The sequence below is a fragment of the Dioscorea cayenensis genome, chromosome 14 (assembly GCF_009730915.1).
Source record: "Dioscorea cayenensis subsp. rotundata cultivar TDr96_F1 chromosome 14, TDr96_F1_v2_PseudoChromosome.rev07_lg8_w22 25.fasta, whole genome shotgun sequence".
NCBI classification, from domain to species: Eukaryota; Viridiplantae; Streptophyta; class Magnoliopsida; order Dioscoreales; family Dioscoreaceae; genus Dioscorea; species Dioscorea cayenensis.
The window spans coordinates 19,652,695-19,666,836 of record NC_052484.1 but is presented as its reverse complement, the minus strand read 5'-3'; the positions used below and the strand labels follow the sequence as shown (position 1 = coordinate 19,666,836).

General features: G+C 33.6%; 1 protein-coding gene and 1 long non-coding RNA gene across 2 annotated transcripts; both read right to left on the bottom strand.

Moving 5' to 3' along the window:
* Window positions 1-256: 256 nt before the first annotated feature.
* Window positions 257-5,258, bottom strand: LOC120276413 (deSI-like protein At4g17486). The gene is made up of 4 exons (XM_039283148.1): window positions 4,996-5,258; window positions 3,425-3,686; window positions 3,018-3,085; window positions 257-890 (listed from the first exon to the last, which is right to left on the bottom strand). Exons 1-4 carry the CDS (start codon window positions 5,125-5,127, stop codon window positions 612-614), a joined length of 741 nt encoding a protein of 246 aa, XP_039139082.1. The 5' UTR covers window positions 5,128-5,258; the 3' UTR covers window positions 257-611.
* Window positions 5,259-5,918: 660 nt separating this feature from the next.
* Window positions 5,919-8,098, bottom strand: LOC120275302. Its single transcript, XR_005541093.1, has 3 exons — window positions 7,948-8,098; window positions 6,406-6,556; window positions 5,919-6,323 (listed from the first exon to the last, which is right to left on the bottom strand). It is a non-coding gene; the product is annotated as an uncharacterized LOC120275302 (long non-coding RNA).
* Window positions 8,099-14,142: the final 6,044 nt, after the last annotated feature.

The window sequence follows — 14,142 nt, the reverse complement described above, 5'->3', positions numbered from 1 at the left end:
AACAAACAGACAAGCAAAACAAAGGTACAAAGCATAGCAGAAATCCTTAGAAAAATATATAATTCAGAAGGCTTGATGAATAAATAATACAATTTTGTGAGAGAATGTCAGTAATTATATATATTCTATGAGACAATATTCATAAATACAATATTTAAAAGAGAATAAATATGCAGACACACGCACAAGATTTCTCCGAAACTTTATTATAAATTTAACAAATAGACTGACTGTTTTCAAGGTCTTAGCTATATCATAACAGAAACTAACAAATACTTCAAGAACAAACCATGTCTATTACAGCAAATAACAATCTCAATTGAAAGATGAACAAACTCTCTGGAGAAAAAAATGTATAAAATCTTCAGATAGGTCATGTTTACAAGAGAAAGTGATACTAACCACAATGGGGAGGCCTTGGGATTTATAAACCCCCAGGCTGTTGTCCTTCATTTCAGTCAATGTTAGCCTGCAATTACATGTTTACTTAACAACTACAGTGTCAAAGCACAATTACAAAACAAAGGATGCAGAAGTCAAAGTTGGAGGAATTTCCACAAATGGTACCGAAATTTGCACAATTGAAGCATGGAGTTTGAGTCTGAGAAATGTTACAAGTTGTGCTTGGGACTATGCTCCAGTAGGTCTGTCGATTTTAGACTTTGTTGAGGAAGCATCACATCCGTATCATCTGGGACTTCAGAAGTACTAGGCTTGGCACCGATAGACATCAGGTTTTTAAACCAGGCACCTTGAAACCTCGGAGCAGTAGCACCTCTATTCGGACTGCTTGGGCTCTCCGTCGTGGCTGTAGAATTGGAGGCAATACCCGCAAGGAATCTGTATGCCACTTTGCTAGCTGTCACTACTTCCGCCTTTGCTTGCCTGAACTGCAAGATATAAGGCAACAGCGGCAGCAAATGAGTTAACAGGCATGGCAAACCACGTGAATTGATAAAGACAAAGATTCAAGCACAAGATGCATTAGCCTATACAAATTTCATGCATTTGTTGTAGGTTTGGCCTTTACTTCCAAATGTTTGGCATGCGGCAGGAATGGAAAATTTTAGCTAATGGTCAATCACATTTCACAATTTTAGCATGCAGATTCATTTCATAGTATTGTGTCATTCTTTATTTGGCAAATGCATGCTTTATTTATGCAAAATATAATTTTGATGTCATGTACTTCAGAACTGGAATATTATTTTTCTTGTGCATAGTCACCAGTTCATCCATTGATTTGAACTGAAATAGGATATAATGCCTATTAACAGGGAAAGGGAGGTAATTACGCATATTATTAAGTCTTAACTAAATGGTGCTACAAAACACTAAATCATATTACAGACTAAAATACTGCATCTCCTTAAGAGTATGAATAGCATACATTGAAACTAGCTAAATGCAAAGTTCAAGTCCAAACATAAGTATATACGAAACAGGTAAAAACATTAGTAAAGAACAAATGTGGGCAGTGCATCTTTCTGTGTACACAGCTTACAAATGCATTCCAAGAATAGACTATGAAACAGCCAAAAGATAGTCAATTATCACTTCTATTTAGAAGATTTAAGATTGTTTCACAAAATTTATGTAATTGATAAAGATCATCCCAGAAAGTTATGGTGCTCTGATTATCCCTCATAGTTAAAAAATGAATTGGATTAAACATTCATTTCACCTTCATATAATCCATGCAAATTTCATACATGTAGGCTTAGTTGACAACATGCATGATATTGGATTAAACGATCTGTCTGAACAAAATATTAGGAACTTGCTTAGTCAATAATAATCTTCATTATTTGCTCCATCTACTTGAATACTAACATGATATGAGAACATATAATGGAAGGAAAGCTAGAGATTTCTAACAACACATTATAATTTCCTCCACTACTTGAGTAAAAAACATAAGTGACACTTTTGACCACTTTAAATGGGTTAGAGACCAGAATAAGATTTGCTGTTTACATACATTGACAAATAAAAAAAAGGTCTGCAGGCCTCTCTATGATTCGTAGAATATAAGCATACAAATTGAAGTTATTTCTTTTTAAATAAATTTCTTTGTCATTAATTGAGCTAATTCAATGATCTTTGAAGTGACTTCAAAATATTTATATAAGGGGGCAAAGTGCACATTGGAAAATTTCATCAAGAAGAAAATTGAGGTCCTGGCATGTCTCGGGAGTAATTTAAAAATACCTATTAAAAAATTCTTGGTGTTCGGGAGTAATTTAAATTAATTGGTTATTATTATTTAGTATGTACGAATATAACATTTTCAATTTAGGAAAAATGTACAAATTGTTACCGAAAAGATCTCTGCCATCTAACAACTTACAATCAATGAAGTTGCTAACTTTGATCTTGTCTAAAATCAATTGACAAGAATCATTTTGTGCTAGTTTAGGCTTCAATACAAACAACTATTGGGAAGCAAGATGAACACAATTCAGCTGTTGAAAGTTGGGAGTTCCATATTTTTAAAGATCTAACTCTTTCATTATGAATGCCCCATAATGAATACTCAAGGTTTTCATTTATGAAGAAAAATGGATAGTTGACCCATCTACATCTTTATTTTCTATGCTGAGACAGATACACTAACAGTCTGTTAATTCCTCTAGGGCTAATATTGTGGACTATCTCTTCCAATTAAGAAGTTTCCCAAATTGACTCCCATTAATCGGTAAACACTGCTCATTGGGTACAAACATCATACTGATTGTGCTAATGGATGAAAAATTGTCATACATGTGGGTAAAACTTGTTAAAGAAAAAGCATAATAACTAACCACAACTTAAAGGCAAAGTTTTCGGACTTCACACATCAATAAATGCAGTTGCAAACAACCACTGAAGAACAAAAGTGAAGCACATTTCACAAACCAAAATCATAAAATGTCATCCTTCCAATAATCTAAGCACCTTCATCAATAATATATGGTAAAGATCAAGGAATAAGAAACAATAATGAAAATGCATTAATCAAGATTAAAAGGGTAAACCTTCATTGCTGTGGTGCCTGCAACTTCCATGGCGGTATCACCAGCATTGGCAAACCGATTTACCCAACCTGCAAGATGTAAATAACATGACATCATGAATTGCAGAATTTACATCATAACCACAAGAAACTAATTTGCCTAGCTTGATGCCCAATGCTAAAGGCCATTCTACAAAACTGTAGTACAAAAATTATTCAAGAAATCAATAGCTCCCTTAAGCATAAGCAGTAAGTACAGTTTGAAGAAAGCATATACATATGTCTACAAAACAAGTCAAAATCCAAATACTGAAATGAAAAGAGACTCAATGTGGAGGACTAGTAACAGTCAGTTTGCAGGATTTATACACTAGTTCATAAGAGAATAGCCGACAAATTTAAAATCAGCACAAGAAGTTATCATTTGACCTGGTAGTTTGGGTACACCAAGGCTTTCACAAAAAACATCACAGAAGTGGTTACAGTTTCTTGATAGCAGATCATATGATTCTCCAGGCCACTCTCGGCTGAGCTCCCGCAAAATCTGATTTACTTTGAAAATTGAACAGTTTGTTTCTCCAAGAACAATGCGCTCACGGTAGGTATACATTGGATTTTTACTCGGAGGACAGCTAAAAACTCCAGTACCAAATTCACAAAACCCAAATGACCATTCTTCATCTCCATAAACCTGTCAAAAACGAGTCCCTTATGAGATGTACAATCAACAGAATTTAAAGCATCTTTTGTAAGAGAACAAAAAAGAAAAAGCAACCGAGAGAGGCCTCACACAGGCACATAAAATTAACATCAGATGGGTGCTACACGATATGCGTTTATGAATGATACATCAACAACTTATAAAAAATATAAAGATTAGAAATATTTTAGTAATATGCATCCCAAAGCCCATTATTAGCAGCACCAGCTTTTAATAATTAATGACAAAAAGACTTTAAAATTAGTAGCAGAAAGCATTCAATAAATCTAAATAGCCATTAGAAAAATCTAACACAGTTATAATGAAAGAAACTCACAAAAATACGACTTCTAAATAAGCAGTAGAGATCACATATAGCCAGAACACCTGTGTTTATGAAAAAGAGATCCACAGAGTCATGTATATCAACAAATTCAAGAATGTTGAGTGAAATTCTCATAGTAATTACATTTGACAGCAAGCAACCAGCCATGTTTATCAGAGTCTTTCACAACAAAATGCTCAAGTACGAATATGGGATTCGGTGGCTAGTCCACTCTTGGCATTCATGACCTCGGTCCATTTTCTCTAAACGTGACAAATAGAGATATTTCCCATTCATATTCCTCCCAAACGTTCAACCACGAAAGTTGCAGTTCAGTTCCACTCTTGGCATTCATTGTAACAGTCTATTTTCCTGAAGATGACAAATGGAGGTATTTCCCATTAATATAGCTTCTAGTAGGCAAATTTTATCCAGCACACTTAACTTTGTTCTTCTCAATAGACGCATGCTATCAAGACACCAGTTTCCTAGTATTTCCAATAAAAATCTATGGTGATCTTCATTGATTCCATAAGAAATGGCAGATAACCATGGTTGGATCTTGTTGCAGGTTCCAATTAATCAAAAACAGAATGAGAACCACAATTTCATGTCAAAAATCAAATGAGATATTCTTATGCTTAAAATATATCCACCCTTCAACAATCTCAATGCAGTTCACTCTTCATCAAAGCCAAAACCAAATCTCGTTTCGCAACCAAATATAGTCCAATCAAATATCTCTTCCACAAAGAGGCAAGCTAACATTTTTATGCTTCAAAATCACTCAAAATTAAACTTTCTTTACCGCTAAAATCCATCAACGCCATTCTCAACGTCCTAAACTAAAACCAAAGACGTGAAATCAAGTCCAGGTACAAAAACAGCGCCGATCAACAAAACCTAGGGCTTCTCCATCATTTAAATCAAAAGCAAAGCGATAACAGATCGAAGTAGAATAAGAGGACACCAAACCTGAACAGCAGAGTGGAAGATGCCGCCAAGGCCGATCCCATCCTTGAAGAACTTGTTTATCTGAAGAATGGTGTTGTTGGTCTTGTCCGAGCCACTGTTAGTCACATCGTAGACATGCAGCACCACCTCCATCCTCCTCTCCTCGTCGCCGCCCTTCTCTCTCTATCTCCGCAAAGAGGAAAACGAAGAGAAAGGGAAAGTGGAATCGGGGTCGAGGATCAGAACATTGTTATTTCGGACACCGCATTAGAAGCAACCACGAACGGGTTTCTCTCTTAGTCCTGAGGTTTTTTAAAAAAAAATAATAATAATAATAATAATAATAAAAATTTTTATTAATTTTTTAATTTCAACTAAAATTTTTATAATTTTCTTGCAGCTTTTTCCGGAGGATTTGACCACCCGATTTCTATCAAAAACACAGTTAGAGTAGTTTCATGTTGATTGGTTTAATAATTGATTGCATAATTGCATGAGTTGATTAAGTTGAAGACATATGACCATGTCGATGACTATGTTATAATGATTATCTTATAAAGGATTAAGCTGAAGGTTTGAAACAAATATTAACCAATTTTTTATCTATTTCCGATTTTTCAGAACACTTGGATACACTAGTTTGTTGTCGTTTCCTTTTCATATAAATTTTATAAATTTTGTGATTTCTCGTTACATAGCCCCTCCGAATCTATTTGGATAAAATACATACTTGATAGAGAACCTATAGAGCATATGTCCACGTAATCACCAATATTATCATGCAAACAAATACAAAGAAAGAGAAAACTCAAATCAAGCCAAAAAAAAAACACTAATAATTAGTCTACAATAAGAGAGGTAATCTGTGACTTGTCCATATTACTGCAGAACAGCAATTTATTGCTGAACTTGGACTACTGATATCCAGTTTTCCCCAGATCATGTCATGGTGCACCCAGCAAACAAGTACAATTCACTTCATTATTATCAGAATCACAGAACACCAACATACTGTCAAATACATTATTCACATTACATTTTATCAGTGCAGATTCTTACCAAAGACTCATGCAAACATCTGGAGAACTCTAGAGGATCATCTCACTCTCCCACTTCTCAGTTTCTTCATTTATTTACTAAACTAATAATAAAGATGTATTATGTTTATGATTCATCCTCAGCAATTGAACCCATTTCCAGAACTGACAATAAAACCAAAGGCCCAAGAACAGGAGGTAGCTTTGGCCTATTAAAGGCAACAGCTTGTCCGAAATCGCCATTCATTTCTATTACTCCTTCCTGGGCGTCATTCGCTTCTTGTTTCTTGGGTGCAGACACTGTCATGGGTCCTGCATTCATGACCTGTTAATCAGACAAGGGACGACAATGAACTGCAAAGCAAAAAGAGTAGAAAACGTTTGTTTATATTACTCCATGTCCGCATGAGATATATTTGCTTCACCAGATTCTTTACAGGCAATTTGGTTGTTGTTCCTCGCATTCACGTCCTTGTCGGGAATAAGTTCAGAACGGGCAAATTAATCCTCCAGCGGAAGAGAGATTTAAACTTTACAGCTTACTTCTGATAAATAGATGATGACAAGTTCAATACATAATAGTGAAAACAAATTACCAAATGAAGAAGCAAAAGATGTATTACAATCATAAAGTTAGAGATGCCGGTGACACTTATTTACATATTCAAAAATGTATAATCTACCAAAGAGTACAAATGTATTTATCTTCAGAATGGCAACAAACTAATTAATAAGGTGTCTTCATTTGGAATGAAAACTGAACATTGGTCCCATGTTCTTCATTGATAAGATATTAGACCCAAAACTGAATACTGCATACAAGATAAGTTATTTTTGAAAAAAAACCTCACTTTTAAAGGTTTATTTTCTCTATAAATTCAAGAATAACCTAATCCAATTTAAAAACTAGATTAGTTTATTCATGATTAAAATTTCCATGAAGCAATAAGATCCTTAACCTGAATTACCTATTCGTGGAGTGTTCAGCTCTCAATTCTGGGAATAAAAACCTTAATTCTCACCAAATTCACAACCATACACTCCAAAATGATCAAAGAAACAAAAAAACATCTTCAAAGCAAGCACCAGTTGCATAATCCGGCTACAATATAAATTCCAATGCAGCATCCAATTTCTTAGATTTACTAAGAATTACTCAGAATGAGTGGTGATATTCATCTAATCCGTACAACATTACTAAAAATAATGAGCTCCAAATATGTGATGATTTTTTTTTGACGAAATGCGACAAGTGCATATCACGGATATCACGGATGTGCAGACATGGAACAAACTCAACAAGCATATGTGCCTTCACCTTATGTGGAATTTGGAGTTTAATCTCAGGTTATCTCCTAAGCAAACACCATATGTAAAAGACCGGGTACTAATAGACCAAGAGACCGTTAGTATATGTGATAATATTCACGTAATCAATCAAGATGAGACAAACAAGCAAACAAAAAGTGAACAAGATTTGCAGGAATATCCCAGATAGGAAAAACCATGGAGCATAATCTGAGTACAAGATAATCCCTTCAATTAAAACCCTTTCTTCATTCAAAAGAACACATTTAGTTTTCTCTCTTCCTAAGTTTTCTACAAATTCATTATCTCAACATAATTATCCACATCATTTGAACCATGATTATATAATGTTGCAGACTTTCTCTACAAGAAAATAACAAAAAAACGTTGCAATTTCATAGATTTACTAGCAATTAAGCTCTGAACGAAAAGGAATGAAATGGTTACAGTAATTCATTAGCATCATTTTCCAGATAAGACAAACATCATAGAATTTCATTCAAGATAAAACAAAACAGGTTTCAGGAATTAAGGAAACTTTGGTTCATGGTAAAAAAATTATAGATATCGTAACCAATCAATGGAAGGAGAATAAGAAAAATAAGAGAAGAGACGGCAGAGTTCACACCTCCGGTTGATTTCCGTGTGGTGGCTCCGGCGAACTCCGGCGACGAGAATCGAGAGGGATCAAAACGAAAGACGCGATTGAAGCACGGTTGCTCTCCGTTTCAGATTCGATTCATAGTGAGGACCTGAAAGTTCCGGAAAGTTCTGGTGCTTCATAGAGTTTTTTTAATTAAAAAAAGTTTTACTAATAAATTAATATCTTTTTATTAAAAAAACTATATATATATATATATGAAAACATAAGAAATTTATTTCCATGCTTCTCTATTATTCAAGAATTAATAAAATAGCAAAATTATGAAAACATACTATAAATTTTTAAAATAATACTTGAACTATTATTCAAAGTTTATTAAAGTAATTTTATAATCATATTATTCAAATTGATTTTATATTAATGAAGTCAATGTAAAGAGCATGATGCATATGACACAAAAAAATGGCATGTTATATATATATAAGTGAAAATATCATCTGGGACGTTCACAAGAACATCTCCAGATATTGAAAAGGTTAAAAAAGAATTAAGATTTCATACTCAGATTTTGAAAAGATTGAGAGAGAATTGAGGGAAGAGATATGAAAGAGATCGGAAGAGATTGGTATATCAACAACAACCCTGTCATGATACATGAATTTTCAAATTTAGATTAAAATACTATGCATCTCACTTTTTTATTGTGTTATCATTTATAAGCACGGTAATACTATTGTTGAAACAGTTGGCGACCGTTGGATTGGAATCCAACGTTTAGATGAACGTCCGTATGTTGCTATTTACTTAAATATTTAACTTACATTATTAAAGTATTTCTAGTAGTAGGTTAAGTACTTACGGTTGCTAATAAGAAAATTATAATATTAATATTGAGACTAATCTAACTCACTCTTCATGTGTCTAATGACTCTAATCTCAATCCTTATACATACTACCATATTAAATATAAATTGTATATGAATAAGAATATTATTAAATTACCAAATGTTAATTTATTTCAAAACTTAAACTAAGTAGCAAATTCTATTAATAATAAAATAAAAATTCTAATATAGACCACAATGGTATGTGATATTTATAGTTTTTTTAATTAATAAACGACAAGCATTCTCATTTAAAAAATTATCAAAGTGACAAATAAATACGGAGATGTACTAATTATGATGGCTTATCACTTGTAACATTTTATTTAACTAAAAATTAATATTTTATTTTAAAATCTTACAAGTGGTTTCTGAGAAATTTCATGTTGGGAGTGTAAAAGACTCAAATATAATAAATCAATGTTTCTAATCAAATTTACCTTTTTTATGCTATCTCTTCTAAGCTGATGTAAATAATTATCCTTTTAACATATATGTTATTCACGAAACTACGCCAAAAAAACATAATGGAGAGATGAATATTTTTTTTTAGTGAAATATATTGTAGATAAATGACAATATAAAGTTGAGATATCACAGCTCTAACCTACTTATATGATAATTAGAAAAAGAAAACAATTTTTTTTAATAATAGATGATAAGCACCATTTTTATATAAATATAAATAGTATCAAACAATACTGGAACTCAGATGTATAGTATATGTATAGTATGAGAATAATATAAGAATCCCGGGTGAATAGTATATGAACAGTATGTTGAACAGTACTGTCGGAGAGGAATTTGAACTCATGACTTCCCCCTTATACTTTGGTGTCATACCATTGGACTATCCAATGGTTGACAGAAAGAAACAACTTTAATCCAAAAGTGTTGAAAACTAGACCTCAAGAAAAACACTTCTTTAGATTATTCAAAATTCTTTGGTATAGTCGTTGTGCTTTTTAGATCATGAGTCAATTTAAAAAGTAATATATGTTAATTTAAAAATTAATAAACAATATAAGCAACAACATAACAGATAAGTGCAACAGTAAAGTTTCAAAAATTTTTCTATAAAATTATTGTTGAACTTGCGAATGCAATTCACATTTATATCCATCCCTTTAAATTTAAATAAGAGTGTCCGGCCGCTATTGTAAAAAAAAAAAACCTATAAAAAAAGAGTAATGCTATATAGTGAAGAGTCCACGACCCGACCCTACACGAATGACGTGGGTGGGTCACGTGATCGCTCTCTCTCTAAATTCACTTTTAATTTATTTATTTTAAAAGTATTAAAATTAAAGATAAAATGAAATCTTGATTTTAAAAAATTTAAAGGTAAAGATAAAATAAAATCTTGTGTGCCCTAGTTCTCAGATTTTTCAGCTCCCGCCGCCACTGCTTCCTCTATACTTGATTTCAAGGCGAGCAGTCACCCGGCGACTCCCTCCCGCCGCTCACTCCCTCCTCTCTCTCTCTCTCCTGCATCACCGAGACCGGCCACTGCTCCCCTCCCTCATCTCAATTCCCATCTCTGGTCGCCAGCTAACCCGGCCACCGATTTTCTCTCTGCTGTGCCCCCGATCCAGGTAGCCGCTCCCCTCTCGGTTCCCAGCTCCCGTCCACTACTCCCCTCTCGATGCCCTTGTCTGAGAGGCTCGGCTCACCTTGAAATCAGGTACAAGGCAATGATGATGCCCAAAAAATCTCTCGTGCCTTCATCTCTCTACAACGACGGTATAGTAGCTTGGATGGCATACTAGGCAACCGCTACTCCTATTGTTGTAGAGGGAGAGGGAAGGGTGGGAGAAAATTTCCAATCTGAGCCTCTTTTTTCATTCGCATGAATCCTTTCGATGTGGCTGGTTTGTGTATTTGGTTCACTCTATATAGCATTACTCTTGTAGATGTTCTTGTGGCCATGATGATTTGCCCTATAAAAGAGTATGGAGATTGGGTGGCGTGGCAACTTCAGTTGCAGCCCTTGATTTATCACTGTGAATGGATAGAGGGCAAGATCTGAGCCTATGATATTCATTGTCTGAATTTTTTTTCTTTTGAGTGAGTTTCGTGTCAAGTGGTTATTGCCTGGATGTGAGCTTGCTTACAAGTAGCTAGAAGCTATCCCTGATCCCTCAATGGCCGAAGAGGCTAACACTTTTTATGTAGTTCTTCGGTAATATTAATGTTCAACAATCCTGAATTATCTTTACTTCAAAATTTGCTTTTGTGCGCCTTCTTCTATCTTTCTTTCTTTCTTTTTAGTTTTGAAATGAGTTTGATTCACTGGTTTTCTAATGTTTATGATCTAAAGCATTTGTTTACTTGTTTGAATTGTTTTAACCATTGTCATCTTCTTTGTGTGTGTGAGTGTTTGGAATTAGTAGGCTGAAATTGAGTGATTTCTAATGTTTATGATCACGGAGATAACAAAAAATTGATTTTTAATCGATTTATTTGATGTAATTGTATTGTCTTTATCATCATTCTATTTTCTATTTTGGTTTTTGGAATGATTAGTTTGAATTTGATTGATTTCTGATTTGTTTGTTTGTTTGTTTGTTTGTTTCTTAATTCTTGTTTTTATTCTTAATTTTTTGGTTTTGAAATTATTGCCCTGAATTGGATGGATTGCTAATGTATATGCTCATGTGGACCACACGTTTGATGTCTGATTGATATGTTTCTTTCATAATTCATATTCTTACTCTAATTTTTCTGGTTCCAATAATGGAGTTGTGCTATAATTATAATTTTTTTCTCTTTTTGCTTTTGGAGTTGTTATTACCTTGAATTTGATTGATTTGTGATGTATAGGTCATGCAAGCTGCATGCTTTTGATTTCTAATTTCTTAGTTTCTTTCTTAATTCTTGTTTTTGATGCACTTGTGTGATTCTTATCATATCCCTTGTTTTTCTCTCAGTGTCGGAATTATAACCTTGAATTAGATTCATTTCTAATGTATATGATCATTCTCAAAAATTTGATTTCTGATTGATATTTTTCTTTCTTAATCTATGTTGGATGGAGTGAGATTGAATGATAATTTTGTTGGACATGTGCAAACTTTGAATGGATTGAAGGTTAGAGCAGGAGTTGAGATGACACTGATTGATGCTGTTGCTAAAAGCATTGGTGTACCTCTTTGGAGATTGTTTCGAGGTGCATTGGATACAATAACAACCAATATTACAGTTAGTACATGTCTTCTTTTGAATGCATAGCTCCATTCTGTTTTTTCAAAGAATTTTGTTTTGACATCTGAGTTTTTATTGTAATGTATAGATTCTGATTGTTTCTCCGAGTGAAGCTGCAGAATTAGCTGAAAAATATTATAAGCAGGGATTTAGCACATTGAAACTTAAGGTGGGCAAGAACCTTGAGTCAGATATAGAAGTTTTGAAGGCTATCAGAGTGGCTCATCCAACTTGCTCATTTATCTTTGATGCAAATGAGGAATATACAGTGAATGAAGCTGTTGAAGTTCTTGAAAAGCTTCATCGTTAGTGCATTGTTCCTAAATAAAAGTTCGTTACAATTTGCATTTCTAAATTAAAAAATTGAAAATTTGTGTTTTATTGTGTGTAATTTCAGTATGGTGTATCTGTGGCTGCAGATGAAAGTTGTAGAAGTTTTGCCACCCTGAAAAGTTGATTTTTTCTTTAATGATGATTGATGAGGAATTTTCCCTCATTCTTTGTGCATTACCATGAATGTGGCAGTGTTGTTTCTTTTGTTTCTATATTGCACTCCAATTATAGAACATTCCTGGAAAACAAGGGGCATGCATTCTTGGAAATCCTGGAAAATCTGGTGTTGGTGCTGGTGTTGGTGCTGGATAGAACATAAAAGTGTTTTTCATAGCATAAAAATGCTAGAAAATCTGGTGCTGGACAGAACATAAAAGTGTTGGATAGAAAAATCTGGTACTAGACTGAACATAAAAGTGTTGGATAGAAAATCTGGTGCTAGATAGAACATAAAAGGGAAATCCTGGAAAATCTGGGGCATGCATTATCTGTACCACTCATCATCCTTCAAACATAAACATGTTTTCAAAGCCAATATAGAACATGAGAACCAAGGAAAAGACCTTCAAAATTAACACAACAAAATTAAGTGTTTTCATTGCCAACATAATAACAAAATCAAAACCACAACAAAATAACTCTAATCATTAACATTAAGAAGACTGCAACAGATATAAAAAGAATACAACAATAAAATATGTTTTCATCCCAAAACCTTGTGATCAATTTGCTCTTGTAATGAGTTCTCCTTCCACATTGTCAATTCCAAAACCTTGTGAACACAAACATGAACAAAAAAATTCAGTTTTTTCTTATCAACAACAATCATAATCACAAAGTGTTGTATACAAAAATAAATACATACGTCTTACAACTCACCTCAATCAGGGATCATTGCATTGGCTTGTAAAACCTAGAGAAGAATTATGATGCATATCCAGATTGATCGATATAGAATTTAAATTCACCTAAGAGAAGATATTATAGTCCAACAAATCATTACAAAAAATTAAATGATTGAAATACGTAACTTGGACATTAATGACAATTACAAGGGAATTACCACGCTCTCTTGTGTGCAATGATCATCTTGTGCAAAATCTCCCTTTGTTTGTGCCTTCTGCCAATAATAACATAGATATTCTATACACACACAAAAAATGCATTGAAAAATAAAATCAAAAGAAGTAATGAATACACTACATAAAAATACCTTCTTCTTCTTTTTGATTATTATTTCTTCAACTTTTGACTTCTTCCTTTTTGATGGTGGCCGACCCTTACTCCGCACCTTCAAAGGAGTCAAAAATTTTTGGTATGGCACATCAGTCGCCTCCAATGACATAGGTGTAAACTTTTCCGTGCAAATTATGTTGCCCATCAACTTCTCAATTGCCTCATCCACATATTTCATCAAGAAGATGTATTTGTCATTTGACTCTGCTCCAAGTTCTGCGGCTTTAGTAAAATAAGAGCACAATTTATTGTACTTTTGTTTCTCCTCACTTGTTTCTGGATCATCATAACAATTTAGTACATATGTGTGCATGCGTTTGATGTCTTTCCTCCATCGTGGTAAAATATACCTAGAAGTAATGTCTTTCACATTCTTCTCAAGAAGCACCTTGCAAATGTGCCTACATATATAGTAAACATTTAATTTCAAATTCTTCTTCATTATAGTAAACATTGTATACCACTTGCTTTATAAATGCCCCTTCTTTCCCTTTGACAATGTCAGACACCTGAATTGAGCAGACTACCCCGTGTGAACCAGTGAGAGTAAGATTGCAATATA